This window comes from Prionailurus bengalensis, chromosome A3 (genome assembly GCF_016509475.1).
Source record: "Prionailurus bengalensis isolate Pbe53 chromosome A3, Fcat_Pben_1.1_paternal_pri, whole genome shotgun sequence".
NCBI classification, from domain to species: Eukaryota; Metazoa; Chordata; class Mammalia; order Carnivora; family Felidae; genus Prionailurus; species Prionailurus bengalensis.
In genome coordinates this window covers 114,638,082-114,654,737 of record NC_057354.1, presented here as the reverse complement: position 1 = coordinate 114,654,737, position 16,656 = coordinate 114,638,082, and the positions used below count along the sequence as shown (strand labels likewise).

Here is a 16,656-nt window from a genome sequence, read left to right as displayed (position 1 = left end):
GACAGCTCAGAGCCTGGAGCCGGTTTCAGATTCTGTGTCTCCCTCTCTCTCTGACCCTCCCCCGTTCATGCTCTCTCTCTCTCTGTCTCAAAAATAAATAAACGTTAAAAAAAAATTTTTTTTTAATAAAAAAAAACACGGCATCAGTTAGCAAACCTGTGATCTTAGCACATAACATACTATACGATAAAGATAATGGAAATTCTAAAGTTGAAAAGTATACTTGCTAAAATAAAAAAAAAATTACTAGATAACCTCAACAGCATATTGGAGATGTCATATGAGAGATTCAATGATCTTGATCCTAGATCAATAGAAACTACTAAATCAGGTGACCCCCCAACATTGTCAGAAAGCATATGAGTGTTTGTGTAGGGCCAGGGGCAATAAGGGATGCAGTGCAAATGAGTACAAAGAAACTTTCGGGTAGGATGGAAACATTTTGTATCTTGATTTTAGTGGCTATTTCATCTTTTTTTTTTTTTTTTAACATTTATTTTGAGAGGGAAAGTGTGAGAGGGGGAAGAGCAGAGATAAAGGTAGAGAGAGAATCCCAAACAGCCTCCACAGCCAGCACAGAGCCTGAGGCAGGGGTCAGTCCCACCACCCATGAGCTCATGACCTCAGCAAAAATCAAGAGTTGGATGCTTAACGTACTGAGCCACCCAGGCATCCTGTCATCTTTATATCTTTATAAACTCAATCAAATTATACATTTTAAATGGATGCAATTTATTACTCATAGATTATACCTCAAAAGGTTGATTAGAAAAGAAATACTGAAAGGCTTGTAAAGAAAGATAGTAATCCTGGGATGCCTGGGTGGCTCAGTTGGTTAAGTGTCCGACTTCAGCTCAGGTCATGATCTCACGGCTAGTGAGTTTGACCCCTGCACTGGGGTCTGGGTGACAGCTCAGAGTCTGGAGCCTGCTTTGGATTCTGTGTCTCCCTCTTTCTCTGCTCCTCCCCTGCTCGTACTGTCTCTCTCTCTCAAAAATAAACTTAAAAAAATTTTTTTTAAATGATAATAGGTTAACACTTTTTTCTTGCTACCGTGTTTTGAACTTACCTATTCTGTTGCCTACTAAACTTTTGCTATTTTTTATGAAAAGTCTGCTGTCTGTTCTCTTAGTTCCTTGTGGAAATTTCTATTCACTTACAGTCTTAGGACTGTATGTTTACTGTCTGAAGAAATTCTTCTCCACTCTTTTTTTTTTTTAATGTGTATTTATTTTGAGAGAGAGAGAAAGAACTTGAGCAGGGGAGGGGCAGAGAGACACGGAGAGAGAGAATGTCAAGCAGGCTCTGCACTTTTAGCGCAGAGCCTGACACAAGGCTCAAACTCACAAACTGAGAGATCATGACCTGAGCCAAAATCAAGAGTCAGACGCTTAACTGAATGAGCCACTCAGGCACCCCTCCCTCTCCTTTTTTCCCTCTGAAATGAATCTTTCTCTTATCTCACATGCTTTTTTATTTTGGGGTGGGGGACAGATACTCATTTCCTAAGTTCTGTGAAATCTTGGCTAGTTTTATTGGTGACTTTTTCAGTATTAGTTTCATGTCCAGGACTTAAATTTTATGAAAGTAAACATTGCTTTGTTCAGTTTGTGACAATAAGAGCAGATTTTGCTCTTTTTTCACACCTTTGCTTTCCTTATTATTTTCCCCTTTTCTAGATTGCTTTCCTGCTTTGTCCTTTAGGGTCACTGTCCACTAGTTCTTTGAACATATGGTTCAGAACTTCACATTTATCTACTGGAAGAACCTCTTGATCACCTTTCTCTACTCTAACGTTCTCTTCCTTTGAGTTTCCTTAAAACACTTAGAGGGATTTGATGAAAAACACAAAAATAAGGTTTTTGTCTTTTCTTTAGGCTGTTCTAATTTGCTGACTGATTTAACATTTGTCTTTACTGTAAACATTGTTACTAATAAACTGATGTTTGTTAGGGAGTATATAAAAATATTAGAAGTATAAGATTTGAACATTTGAAAGCCTGTAATGCATGTAGAAGTGCAATATAGGTAGGTCAGGTAACCTTTTAAGCTTAATTGAAATTTTTTATATGTGTTTATTTACATATATACAGCACATAGAATACTCAGCATATAAAACCACATCTTTGTACCCTTTAAATTAAAAATTGATTGATATTAAATTAATTGATTATTTCCTTTGGTGGGCACAGACTGTGGACTTTCATACTATTTTACAGTCTTGAAAGTTTGGAACAAGGTAATGCAGTGTCGTCCCCCCCCCCCCCCCACTTCTTCTACAACATAACTTTAATGCCTTTATTGCATTTTGTTTTTTAAATATTCAGCAACTTTGGGTAATCTTCTTATGTCCTCCTCCTGTCCCCACAAATAAATGTGGTTCTTCTTATTACAAATAAATATTTCTTATAAGACTATTATAATATACATCAGGAAAAGGAAAAACCTAAATACCCATAATCTTGTCCACCAAGTGATAACCCCATGACCACCCTAGTAGATAGTCTAATTGAAATCTTATTTTGAAATATTGCTAATGTAAAAAAAAAATAGTATTTAGCTTAGTTTTGCAAATTTGTACCCATCTTTATTTTATAATGTTTAGCCGCAGTTTTCTATCCATGATGATTGTACTTTTTCTTTGATAGAAAGTGGAGCTGTTCCGAAAAGAAAAGATCCCTTGACACACACTAGTAATTCACTGCCTCGTTCAAAAACAGTTATGAAAACTGGATCCACAGGTCTTTCAGGCCACCACAGAGCACCTAGTTGTAGTGGTTTATCCATGGTTTCTGGAGTGAGACAGGGACCTGGTCCTGCAGCTGGAACTCATAAGGTATTTGGAGATAGTAACTTTAATTGCTTGCTTAAGAAATACTTTATAAATCAAATACTTTCTAATAAATAAATAAATACTTTGTAAATCAAATACTTTATAATATCTTAAAGCATTGATAAGTTTATACAAAGTGGAATGTAATTTTTTTTTTAATCTACAGGAAAAAAATCTGTAAGGACAACTTGCTATTAAAAAGTAAATCTTACTTTAACTCCCTTTGGACCTAATTCGGTATTGTTTAGTAAACTGCTTATCCAGTCTGTTTTATATAATGCTATGGAGTTCATTTTAAACTTGTTACTCAGTTGTTTAAATATATGTACATGTTTTATAACATTAACCACAGAGTTTTGTTAGAATTCTAACAATAATCAAAATTATCATAGGGTCTTTTTATTTTATGGTATCTAAATCTTTCTGGATTAAATCCTCTCGTAAGCCCACTTCATGCCAAATGTAGTTCTGTAGTTAATACCATTTTGCCTTGGAGTAAATACACAGTTTTGGGTTTTTTATATCCTTTTTCCTATTGTTAAGCTTTTAATTCTGTGAACTTTGAGGTTAATTTACTTGTGAAAAACTGTTGTTTGTATTTTTACATTATAATTTTGTGTCCTTTAAGAGTACACCAAAAACAAACAGAACAAATAAACCTTCTACCCCTACAACTGCTGTTCGCAAAAAGAAAGACTTGAAGAATTTTAGGAATGTGGACAGCAACCTTGCTAACCTTATAATGAACGAAATTGTGGACAAGTAAGTTTTGCCATCTAAAGTGTTTCATTTAATGGTTTTAGTTTTGAATTTATTTATTTAATATAAGTAAAATAGATAACAAATATCTTGTCTAGGAGCACCTGGAAGCCTTGGTCTGTTAAGCGACCGACTCTTGATTTCATCCCGGGTTATGATCTCACAGTTTGTGAGTTCAAGCCCCACATTGGGCTCCATGCTGACAGCACAGAGTCTGCTTGGGATTCTCTCTCTCCGTGTGTGTGTGTGTGTCTGTCTGTCTCTCAAATAAACTTAAAAAAATTAAGTATCTTGTCTAATATACTTATTTAATTTTTATGTTTTCAGTTACAGTAAATGCAGAAAACCATTGTTTTACTGATTTAATTATAATTTCACAGTTAACATAAAAATAACTATTTCAAAAAAATAACTTTATTTCATATGGTAGTAACTGAAGCATATTTTGTTGTGGAGCTAACTGTAATTCTCTTTCTTAGTGGAACAGCTGTTAAATTTGATGATATAGCTGGACAAGAGTTGGCAAAACAAGCCTTGCAAGAAATTGTTATTCTTCCTTCTCTAAGGCCTGAGGTAAGCACTTTATATTCTCATTTTCCTGTAGCATCATTCATTACTGAATCCATATTAGCAGTAAAGAAATGTGTGAACTATGCTAGACTGATTAATTCATATAATTCATTTGATGTTTTTAAAAAGAAAAAAACAGGGGCGCCTGGGTGGCTCAGTCGGTTAAGCGGCCGACTTCGGCTGAGGTCATGATCTCGCGGTCCGTGAGTTCGAGCCCCACGTTGGGGCTCTGTGCTGACAGCTCAGAGCCTGGAGCCTGTTTCAGATTCTGTGTGTCTCTCTCTCTGACCCTCCCCCGTTGATGCTCTGTCTCTCTGTCTCAAAAATAAATAAAAGTTAAAAAAAAAAATTAAAAAAAAAAAACAACAAAAACATTAGCAATTGATGTTGACTGGTTATTAGAGGAGAATGACTATAATGGTTCCTAATAACCAATCTATTTTTAACATTCAGAGGGAAAAGTAGGTAACAGAAAATAATTTTTATATCGAGGGAAGAGGAATTTAAAATTAAGAGACAAATCATACTGCAGACAAGGGAAGTTAAGATAAAATTATGAAGTTTGAAGAACTATTTTCTGTCAAAGTAGAGTTGAGATACCATGTTATTTCAGTTTCAGGTGTACAACATTGACAACTCTGTACATTAAGTCATGCTCACTATGATAAATATGGTTATCATCTGTCACCATATGATGTTACTACAGTAGAACTGTCTAAAGTCCCCATGCTGTGTTTTCATCCCTGTGACTTACTTATTTTAAAACTGGAAGCTTGTACCTCTTAATTCCCTTCACCAGTTTTGCTCACCCCTCAACTCCTTCCCCTCTGGCAACCACCTGTTTGTTCTCTGTATTTATGATTATGTATCTGTTTGTTGGTTCTCATTGTAACAACAACAAAAAAATGATAATTGTGTGAAGTGAAGGATGTGTTAACTAACCTTATTTTGGTAAATATTGTTCAGTATATGTATGTATCAAATCATACCGTACACGTTTAACTTAGCGTTATGTCTGTTATATCAAAGTAAAACCAGAAAATGTTAAAAACAAAAAAAAATGCCACAGTAATCAAGATAGTGTGTCTTTGGCAAAAGAATAGACAAATAGATCAGTAGAACAGACTAGAGAGCCTAGAAACACAAGAGACACAAATATCATCAGTTGACAAAGGCACAAAAGCAATTTGATGGAGAAACTATGGTGTTTTCCACAAATGGTGCTAGAACAAATAGGCACCCATGTGAAAAATAATTCTAGAACTGTACTTTTCCACCTTTCATAAAAATTAATTCAAGTTGGTTACAGACCTAAATGTGAAAGGCAAACCTAACTGTAAAACTCCTAGAAGATAATATAGGAAAAAAATCTAGGTGATCTTTTGGTTTGAGGATAGCATATTAGATATAACACCAAAAGCATGATCCTTAAAAGAAAAATTGGTAAGTTGAACTTAATTAAAATTAAAAACTTTTCTGTGAAAGATGTTAAGAGAATGAGAAGACAAGCCACAGACCAGGAGAAAATCTTTGCAAAATATATTACATGATAAAGGACTGGTATCCAAATATATACAAAGAACTTTTAAAACTGCACAGTAAGAAAACAAATGACCCAGTTAAAATGTGGGCATAACCGTAAAATACCTAGGAATGAATATAACCAAAGAGGTGAAAAACCTATACACTGAAAACATTAGAAAGCTAATGAAAGAAATTGAAGTAGACAATAAAAATGGAAAAATATTCCATGCTCCTGGATAAGAAGAACAAATATTGTTAAAATGTCAATACTCCCCAAAGCAATCTACATATTCAATGCAATACCTATCAAAATAACACCAACATTCTTCACAGAGCTAGAACAAACAATCCTAAAATTTGTATGGAACCAGAAAAGACCCAAATAGCCAAAGCAATCTTGAAAAAGAAAACTAAAGCTGGAGGCATCACAATCCTGGACGTCAAGTAGAATTACAAAGCTGTAATCATCAGGGCGGCTCAGTCGGTTGAGCATCCGACTTCGGCTCAGGTCATGATCTCGCGATTTGTGAGTTTGGGCCCTGCGTCGGGCTCTCTGCTGACAGCTCAGAGCCTGCAGCCTGCTTCGAATTCTGTGTCTCCCTCTCTCTCTGCCCCTCCCCTGCTCATACTCTGTCTCTCTCTGTCTCTCAAAATTAAATAAATGTTAAAAAGAAAATTAAGGAAAAAAGCTGTAATCATCAAGACAGTATGGTATTGACATGAAAACAGACACTCAGATCAGTGGAACAGAATAGAAAACCCAGAAATGGACTCACAGACATATGGCCAACTAACCTTTGACAAAGCAGGAAAGAATATCTAATGGAATCAAGACAGTCTCTTCAGCAAATGGTGTTGGGAAAACTGGACAGCGACATGCAGAAAAATGAACCTGGATCACTTTCTTACACCATACACAAAAATAAACTCAAAATAGATGAAAGACCTAAATGGAAGACAGGAAGCCATCAATATCCTTGAGGAGAAAACAGGCAAAACCTCTTAGATCTTAGCTGCAGCAACTTCTTACTAAACACGTTTCCTGAGGCAAGGGAAACAAAAGCAAAAATGAACTATTGGGACCTCATCAAAATAAAGAACTTCTGCACAGCAAAGGAAACAATCAGCAAAACCAAAAGGCAATCGACAGAATGGGAGAAGATATTTGCAAATTACATATCAGATAAAGGGTTAGTATCCAAAATCTATAAAGAGCTTCTTAAACTCAACATCCAAAAACCAGTCCAGTGAAGAAATGGGCAAAAGATGTGAATAGACACTTCTCCAAAGAAGACATCCAGATGGCCAACCAACACATGGATAAAGATGTGGTGGGTGTGTGTGTGTGTGTGTGTGTGTGTGTGTACATACAATGGAGTATTACTCGGCAATCAAAAAGAATGAAATCTTGCCATTTGCAACTACATGGATTATAGTATTGTAGTATTGTAATCATTTTTTTTAATACTTATTTTTGAGAGAGACAGAGCATGAGCAGGGGAGAGGCAGAGAGAGAGGGAGACACAGAATCTGAAGCAGGCTCCAGGCTCTGAGCTGTCAGCACAGATCCCGAAGTGGGGCTCAAACTCATGAACCACAAGATCATGAACTGAACCGAAGTCAGACGCTCAACCGACTGAGCCACCCAGGTGCCCCGAAAATAAATACTTTTTTGAAAGTTGAATATCTGCCAGATCCTTTGTCCCCTTCTCTCTCTGCCCCTCCATGACTCGTGCTCTCTCTCTCTCTCTCTCAAAAATGTATAAACAATAAAAAAAATTTTTGTTTAGTATTAGCCATTTCATATGGTTCAACTTAAAAATACATACTCTTTCACTATTAAGCAAAGTGATATCAGTCTCGTGCTTCACACTTGACTCTCTGCCATGCCTGGTGTCTTTGAGTCTGGAGACTCAGGTTTAATATCTCTAAAGAATAAAATTTTTGCCTCCTTTGTGAAAGAGGAGTACTTGGATCTTGGTGATCTTGGTGGGGCGGGTGGGCACCTCAGTTTAGTTGTTCCTCATACAAACTTTCAAGCAGTTCCTCTGTGGCTGTCCGCCTTCCTCCTGCTTTCTCTGATACATCATACTTCCACGTCCTGACGTTTTCCAGGGTTTTTGTTCACTTCCACTCACTGCTGGTATCTAGGTATCCCTTTACAATCAGGCACTTAGGTTTTAGCTCCATCACCCCTGCAAAATAATTTACCACACTTTGTCCGTTCTCTCTCTACAAAAATTTTTGTGTCTTCTGTTTTTTCCTTTCGTGTTCTCTTTATTTTGAAGATTTATATCTTCTTTTTTCATCTACTATTATTTTGGTGAGATTTCCAAAGGAAGTAGAGAAGCATATGTGTTCATTATGTCTTGTTTAACCAATTTGCTTTATTTTTCAATGAGATTCTTAAAAACTTTGTTTTCTTCTGTTTTTAATAATTACACCAATTTATTGATTATATGTGTTCTCTTTAGAGCTCTGAGGAGTTCTGTTTAGGAGGATGCTACAGAAAAATGCTTTTTTTTTTTTTAATTTTTAACAATTATTTTTGAGAGAGAGAGACAGAGTGCAAGTGGGGGAGGGGCAGAGAGGGAGAAAGACAAAGACAGAATCTGAAGCAGGCTCCAGCCTCTGAGCTGTTCACAGATCCCTATGCAGGGCTCAAACCCATGAACCATGCGATCATGACCTGAGCTGAAGTCAGATGCTCAACCAACTGCACCCCCAAGCGTCCCCAAAATGATGCTTTTCAGATGACAGACTTAAAATGTTTGGGAAAAAAAGTGTCTCCAGAATCATAGTTGTGAACTAAAGTATATGATTTTAGTTGTTCACAGGGCTTAGAGCTCCTGCCAGAGGATTGTTACTCTTTGGTCCACCTGGAAATGGAAAAACAATGCTGGTAAGAATTCTTTTAGAATTTGAATGTTCTGTTTAGATAATTAGAGATAATGTTATGAAAAAAAGTTTATATTGCCTCTGAGTTGTTTTTTAGTATATGTGCTGCCGAAGCGTGCACAACCTCTGAGTTATTTTTATGGTTTGCTTTTTGTTATAATATATTTATCCTAAGTTTTTTTTTTTTTTTTAAGTTCTTTTTTTTAACGTTTATTTATTTTTGAGACAGAGACAGAGCATGAACGGGGGAGGTCAGAGAGAGAGGGAGACACAGAATCGGAAACAGGCTCCAGGCTCCGAGCTGTCAGCACAGAGCCCGCGCGCGGGGCTCGAACTCACAGACCGCGAGATCGTGACCTGAGCCGAAGTCGGACGCTTAACCGACTGAGCCACCCAGGCGCCCCTTCTTCTAAGTTTTTTTTTTTTTTTTTTTTTAATTTTTTTTTTTCAACGTTTATTTATTTTTGGGGCAGAGAGAGACAGAGCATGAACGGGGGAGGGGCAGAGAGAGAGGGAGACACAGAATCGGAAACAGGCTCCAGGCTCTGAGCCATCAGCCCAGAGCCCGACGCGGGGCTCGAACTCACGGACCGCGAGATCGTGACCTGGCTGAAGTCGGACGCTTAACCGACTGCGCCACCCAGGCGCCCCTCTCCTAAGTTTTTAAACATGTTTTCAATGAAGAAGTAGATGGAAAAACACATTATGTTCTCTTCAGTAGTATGTTTTGGATTGGTTATATTTAAGTGTAGTTTTCATTATTTTCCCAAGTTAAATAATAACATTTTTACTTCAGAAAAGCTTACCTTACTATATTCTGTATCTTCCTAGCCCTTGATTTTTTTTTTCTTCCTATCTTAACAGCTTTATTTAAATATTCAGCAGAGCGGGTGCCCAGGTGGCTCAGTCTGTTAAGCGTCTGACTGTTGATTTTGGCTCAGGTCGTGGTCTCAACGGTTTGTGAGTTTGAGCCCCATGTCAGGCTCCCAGCTGGCTGTGTGGAGTCTGCTTGGGATTCCCCCTCTCTCCTCTCTCTCTCTTCCCCTACCCCCTCTCTCTCTCTCAAAATAAATAAAAACTTTCAAAATAAATAATCAGGATAACACACTTTTTCTTTTTTTATTGAAGTATAATTTACATACAGCATTTTTTTTTTCCAGTATCCTTTTGCCCAAGGTTTTACTGGGATCTGGATACCTTTCTCCTGTATAGCTCTTTTAGAGGGGAAAAGTAAAGAGGAAAAGAGTTTAGCTGTTTCTCTTTCCCCAACCAGTTATCTTTCTATAACTAAGAAGGGAATTAACACCCTTTTTTTTTAACCCCTCCTTATCCATCTCCCTTAGAAAAAATAGGGAGAATGGAAAGAAGCATAGCTCTTCCTAGACTTTTTCTTCATTGCTGAGAAGAAACACACTGATTGCCACATATCAGGAATCATGTAATATTTTATATTTTTGGAAAGTCTTTTTTAGTGTTTAAGTTGATCAAATGTTCTTTTATTTAAAAAAATTTTTTTAATGTTCATTTGAGAGAGAGACAGACGAGTCGGGGAGGGGCAGAGAGAGACAGAGAGATAGAATCCAAAGAGGCTCCAAGCTGTCAGCGTAGAGTCTGACGTGGGGCTCAAACCCACAAGCCATGAGATCATGACCTGAGCTGAAGTTGGATGCTTAACTAACTGAGCCACCTAGGCGCCCCTCAAATGTGGTTCTTTGTAAAGGAAGATATTGAACTAATATAATGTTTTGCCCTTGTGATTTTTAAGGCTAAAGCAGTAGCTGCAGAATCCAATGCAACCTTCTTCAATATAAGTGCTGCAAGTTTAACTTCAAAATATGTGAGTGTTCTTTTTCCAGTATTGTCATATTTTATGTTGCTGTCTAGATGTTACTAAGTATAAATGGTAATAACATTACACAAAAAGTATTTTTGAGTTTTATATCTATTATTTAGCTCTGATGGACATTAATCACTCTTCAAAAGACAAAGTTAGGCTCTTTTGAAGTTAGGATTGTGCTCTCAAATACTGTTTTAATTTGCTGGGGCTGTGTAACAAAGTACCATAAACACAACAGAAATTTATTGTCCTATAGTTTTGAAGACTAGAAATCCAAGATCAGGTATTGGCTGAGTTCTCATTTTTATAAAATAATTAAAAGTAACTGTAAAATGATACCTCTTTTCTTAGTTATATTTTACTTTCTATGTGAAATTTTATAAGTGAAATTGTTATTAAAGTAGATGTACCCAACAGGATACACATAGTATAATGGAAAACACTGTCTTGGAAGTTAGGAGATAGGGATTCCAACTTAACTGTTGGGTACTGAGCTGGTGTTAAGAAAAGAAAACTTTTAGGCCTCATTTATAAAGTGTTGATGTTGTCAGCAGGTGATCTCTCACGGGGGTCCTTCAGAATATTTGCTTTGTGATTCTAAATCTGAGGCCATTCTTTTTTTTAATGAAATTTTCAATTAAAAAAATAGATGCCACCTAGAGGACAGAAGAGTTTTTACAGTGGATTACCCCAAACCTCATGACCCTTTCATGAGTTGATTTTAATGCATAGAATTGTTTTATTATAGCATTTCATCCCCTGGAATGTCGCAAGGGGTGTTCATAGACCTCCTTGGCTATCTAGAAATACTTTTATACTTATTGACAGTGATATTGTGAGAGTTAATTTAAGTAAGTTTAGTTTAGTAGAGCACTTTGCAACTTACCTGGTTGTATGAATATACCCTACAACCAAGGGCTTAAGAAATATGTACAGTGTCTGTTTCTCTCTCCTAATATTCCATCTTCTCACTAGTTATACCCCTAATAGCTATTTCATTCTCAAGTCTTAAGAATGTAGGATCAAGCAAAGCAGAGATGTATTTCATTTTTTAAAGTACTTACCGGACCAGTCTAGGGTTCAGCACCAAAAAAACCCAAAAAAAACCCAAAAAACTTATCAGACTGTATTAAATAATAGTCTTTTTTTGTTTGTTTTTAATAAGCGATGGTTCAGTAACCTTCCTCCCACGATTCCTTAAACCAAATCTTTGGTTGTTGCAAAGAAAGGAAATTCCTAGATGTAAGACTTTTAATCATGAAATTTAAACAGCTGGAATAATGTTGCATTTTATGTGTATTACAGTGTATAATGCCTTGTTTTTAGGTGGGAGAAGGAGAGAAATTGGTGAGAGCTCTTTTTGCTGTGGCTCGAGAACTTCAGCCTTCTATAATTTTTATAGGTAAGAAAATGTTTTCTAACTAAGTTAGTTGAATATTTATGAAATTCCCTTCTCCAAGTTTGAGAGGTATAATGAAAGAGAGTATTCCGAAGGAACACATTAAAAACAATTTTTTTTTAATGTTTATCTTTATTTTTGAGACAGAGAGCATGAGCTGGGGAGAGGCAGAGAGAAAGGGAGACACAGAATCAGAAGTAGGCTCCAGGCTCTGAGCTGTCAGCACAGAGCCCGACGTGGGGCTCAAACTCATCAACTGTGAGGTCATGACCTGAGCTGAAGTCTGACGCTCAACCGACTGAGCCACCCAGGCGCCCCAGAAGGAACACATTTTAAAGAAGTGCAAAGTTAAAGACTAATGAATTGTGCAGGACCTACAATATTAATAACTTAAGTAGTAAACTAGATTAATCTCAGATGACTGGTGTTGTGTGGCTTTAAGTTAAAGTCTTACCCTTTTGTTTCCTTTAGATGAAGTTGATAGCCTTTTGTGTGAAAGAAGAGAAGGAGAACATGATGCTAGTAGACGTCTAAAAACTGAATTTCTAATAGAGTTTGATGGTGTAAGTATTGATTATGGTATTTTTAAGGTGGTAGCATCTTAGTGTAGATATTTTCAAATTAAATGATTCAAATTAGAAATACAGATTTTATCGTATTTTTGTTACTACTTTACCTAAAAGTACTGAAAAATTTTTTTGTCTTACAGGTACAGTCTGCTGGAGATGACAGAGTGCTTGTAATGGGTGCAACTAACAGGCCACAAGAGCTTGATGAGGCTGTTCTCAGGTAGGGGGATTTATGTAGAAACACACTTCGATTACAGGTGTATTTGCTCCTGTGTTCATCTCACAAATGTCTTATTTCCTTCACTCTCAATTTGAAGACAAATTATTTCCCTCCTGGTATTCATCCTTTGCCCTCTTGTTACCTACTAAAGATTTTGAAGGCAGAGCCAACATGATACCACAAAAACTAGTTTTCACTTTGGTTGCAGGCAAATTGTTTATTTCTTCTGATTAGGATTAAATTATCTTAAAACACCAGAATTGATTCTTACTTTTCTTTTAGTTGGCTTCATGAAAAGCCAATAAAAGCAGGATTCATGGAAATTATGTTCTGTGTTCTTGTATGATTGAACAAATTTATTCCCTTCCCACTAGAAGGATGGTTTGACTCAGCATAAAATTCTTGGGCCTCCCTTTCTTGGCCTGACGAATTTATTACATTGCTCCATTGTTTCTAGGATTAAATGTTGCAGTGTAGAAGTCTGAAGCCAGCCTGCTTTTTATTCACATTTATGGATTAACTTGATTTTTTTCTCTTTATTGGATATAATTTTTAACTATTGAAATCTAGTTATTTGAAAAAGATGTCGATCTGTGTTTATTTTTTCTGGGATTTGGTGTTTGTTTAAATTGAGAGTTAGGAATCTCTTTTGTTTTAGGAAAGTTATTTTGAATACTACCTTTAATTGTTTTTCCTGATTCATTATTCTGGGTTTTTTTTTCTTTCACACAATTTATGCATTATGTTGCCTCTTTTTGTCTTCCTTATCTTTAATTTCCTTTCTAGTCCTTTTTAACTCTAATGTCTTTTTTTGTTTGTTTGTCTTCTTGTTTGTTGTCCTTATTTCCTACTTAGTTTGTGTCTGATCTTCTTTGTGCTACCATTGTAACCTCTGTGTCTTTGGTGGTTTTCTTCTTCGCTTTCGTTGCTTTCCGGATCTCTGCAATCCCATTTTTCATCTTCTATTGTCTTATTTCCTTGAGCTTTTGTGTGTCATTGCCTTGAGACACTTATATCTCATTGAGCTCTTGTTTTGTAAAAAACTTTTTTTTTTCATTAAATAATTTTATTTCACAGAAAGTTACTTGGTCACAAATTTAATTTGCTCTATGGCAAAATCTTTTTGTGTATGTTCTCTATATTTATTGTAATCTTTTCCCTCTTTTTTTTTAGCACTTAAAAGAATAGCCATGTGCTTTTGCCTGTTTGGTTACTATTTTTATTTGAATAAAGGGAGTTTTCTTGGCAAACCTAGTCTTGGAGTGATACTCTAGGAGAAGAGCTACTGAGCAAGTGTCTTGAGTTGTCGTATGAGTAGACTGGACTATCAGGCAGTCTCCCTGAGTCACAATCAAACCGTACCTGATGAAGATTAGTCCACGCAAGACAGTTTGTGATCTTGCCAGACTGATTGATGTTTTCTTACAAAGATGATGTGTCTTTGAGTTTCTTCGTTCAGCCCCACCTGCCTTGCAGTTCCCCTGCTTCTGCCTGACTAGGTTTCACATGATATGCAGAGCCGTTCTTCACATGCTTGTTTAAATATGGGGAGGTTGGCTTTATTCCTCCTGAGTGTGCTCTGTTTCCTTTGGAAAACTCTGTGCTCTGATAGCCGTGTCTGGAACCTCCAGCAACAGATGCTATGTGTACCCTCCTTCGTCGGTATAATTTTCACTGCCCTAGGCAGCCCTTCTTACACTCTAGTTGTGTAAATGTTACCTGAGTTTGTTGATAGTGAAGTTTGCATATCTGTTTCTGTGGTCCTTGTTGATTTTAATTGTTTTCCCTTTCAAGAAGACAGTGGAGATCTCTCTATTCTGCTCCTCATATCAGATTTTTTGTTTTAATAGCTCTCATATGTTTGTATTAAAAATATATGAGAACTTGACAATAGTGAATTAAGGAATTTTAAACATTATCTAGAGAGTTTTAAAGAGTAACCCAAGGGGCACCTGGCTGGCTTAGTCGTGTGCCTCTTTATCTTGGGGTTATGAGTTCAAGCCCCATGTTGGGTGTAGAGATTATGTAAAAATAAAGTCTTAAAAAAAAAAAGTAACTCAAAATAACTCTTCACTTTAATGACTACTAAAATGCATTCAGATACCTTGAGTATAACACTTAAAACTTTTTTATTGTTGGGGCGCCTGGGTGGCTCAGTTGGTTGAGTGTCTGACTTCGGCTCGGGTCATGATCTCACAGCTCATGAGTTTAGCGTCGGGCTCTGTACTGACAGCTCAGAGCCTGGAGCCTGCTTCAGATTCTGTGCCTCCCTGCCTCGCTGTCCCTCCCCCAGTCGCATTCTGTCTCTGTCTCAAAAATAAATAAACATTAAAAAAAAAAAAAAACTTTTTTATTGTCATTTGCTGCTTGAGTGGAGTTACCTGTAAATTCAAATCTATGTTTCTGAAGTTGTTTGAATCCTTTTTTTTAGGCGTTTCATCAAACGGGTATATGTGTCTTTGCCAAACGAGGAGGTATGTATCTATGTCTGAATTTTTTTTTTTAACATGGAAACAAGGACTACCATCTTGACAATATTGATCTTCCAGTTATTGGTACAGCCAGATTGGAAATCAGTTTGGCAATTTCTTAAAAAGATAAATGTAAACTTACCATAAGACCCTATAATTCCATGAAAACATGTCTACACAAAGACACATATAAGAATTTTTATAGCAGCATTATAAATAATAGCCAAGAACTGTAAGGAGTCTGAAATGTTAATCAATTAGACAATGGATAAACAAATATGGTATATGCATTTAATGGAATACTGTTTAGCAATGAAAGGATTGAGATACTTAACACATGCTGTAATATGGAAAAACCTCAAAAACATACTAAGTGAAAGATACCAGATGTAAAAGATAACCTATCATATGATTCCATTTATATGAAATATCCAAAAAAGGCAAATTTCTAGAAACAAAGGAAACCGTGGTTTGCAGAGGCTGTGGGTGGGAGTGGGAACTAAGTGTAAATAGGCGTGATTGAACTTTTTGGGGTGTTAGAAATGTTCTAAAAGTGGAGTATGGTATGGTTGCAAAACTATATATTTATTAAAAGTCACTGAATGTTACACTTAAAATGGTGAGATTAGTGTTATATGAATTCATATCTCGAGAAAAGTGTTTTTTTTTTTAAAATTGTGGTTGTCTAGCTCAGACCTTAACATCCTTGATAGTAGCAGCAGCTAATTCCTTAGTGCTTTATTTGGATTATCTTTAAGTCTCTTAAGAGCTCTCAAAAAATGGTCGTTTTAACTCCAATTAACAGACATGAGCGAGGCTCTAAGAACTAGAGTGATTTGTGTGTGATCATTCAGCTCGTAAATGAGGGTCAGGATTTGAATCTAGTTTTTGGATATTTCATTAAGCTAATTCTTGAGACTGATAATTCTTTAATATTTCTTTTTAGACACGACTACTTTTACTTAAAAATCTATTATGTAAACAAGGAAGCCCATTGACCCAAAAAGAACTAGCACAACTTGCTAGGTGAGTAATTTGATTTGTTCTATCTTAAAGTTTTTTCTTTTATAAAGAAGTCTTTTTCTTTTTTGTTTAAAGTAAACTCAAGTGTGAAATGAGTAATTTATTTTTCAGAAAACTGCTCGTCTCATCCTCTGCTTCCTTTGTTTTTTCTTATCTCTCATTGTTAGATATGGTATCTAAATTTAAATTTCTAGATCCTCTACAAGACATGACCTAAATATCTGATAGTAGTACATGCTTTTTATAAATTTATTAAAATTTATAAGTGGTATTAAAATAGTTTAAAAAATTTTAAGACACTTATCTCTGCCCACACCAGCACAAATATTCTCATATAAATTTGTTCTTTATATTACACATAATTTTTTTAACTTTCACATCTTCTAAGTGGTGTACTTAAGTAGAAACTGAATATGGGAGGTGCACTTGTTGAATTTTAGTCTCTGAAAAATCTCACAAAGTAATTTAAATATTCAAGAAGTATGTGAATAGCTGGTAATTTTAGTAAATACTCTGAGTCCCAGATAACCTATGAAGAAAGAATAAATTCAAT

At 36.0% G+C, this 16,656-nt stretch overlaps 1 protein-coding gene across 4 annotated transcripts in view; it reads left to right on the top strand.

Annotated features, from left to right (window-relative positions):
• The window catches only part of SPAST (spastin), a 52,062-nt gene that overhangs the window by 27,995 nt on the left and 7,411 nt on the right, over positions 1-16,656 (top strand). For all 4 annotated transcript variants that reach the window (XM_043604193.1, XM_043604192.1, XM_043604195.1 and 1 more), the window contains 10 exons: positions 2,649-2,836; positions 3,462-3,595; positions 4,072-4,165; positions 8,514-8,588; positions 10,350-10,421; positions 11,748-11,823; positions 12,292-12,383; positions 12,530-12,609; positions 15,041-15,083; positions 16,027-16,106. In XM_043604193.1, the coding sequence (XP_043460128.1) occupies positions 2,649-2,836; positions 3,462-3,595; positions 4,072-4,165; positions 8,514-8,588; positions 10,350-10,421; positions 11,748-11,823; positions 12,292-12,383; positions 12,530-12,609; positions 15,041-15,083; positions 16,027-16,106 (934 nt within the window). The remainder of the gene's footprint in view (positions 1-2,648; positions 2,837-3,461; positions 3,596-4,071; positions 4,166-8,513; positions 8,589-10,349; positions 10,422-11,747; positions 11,824-12,291; positions 12,384-12,529; positions 12,610-15,040; positions 15,084-16,026; positions 16,107-16,656) is intronic.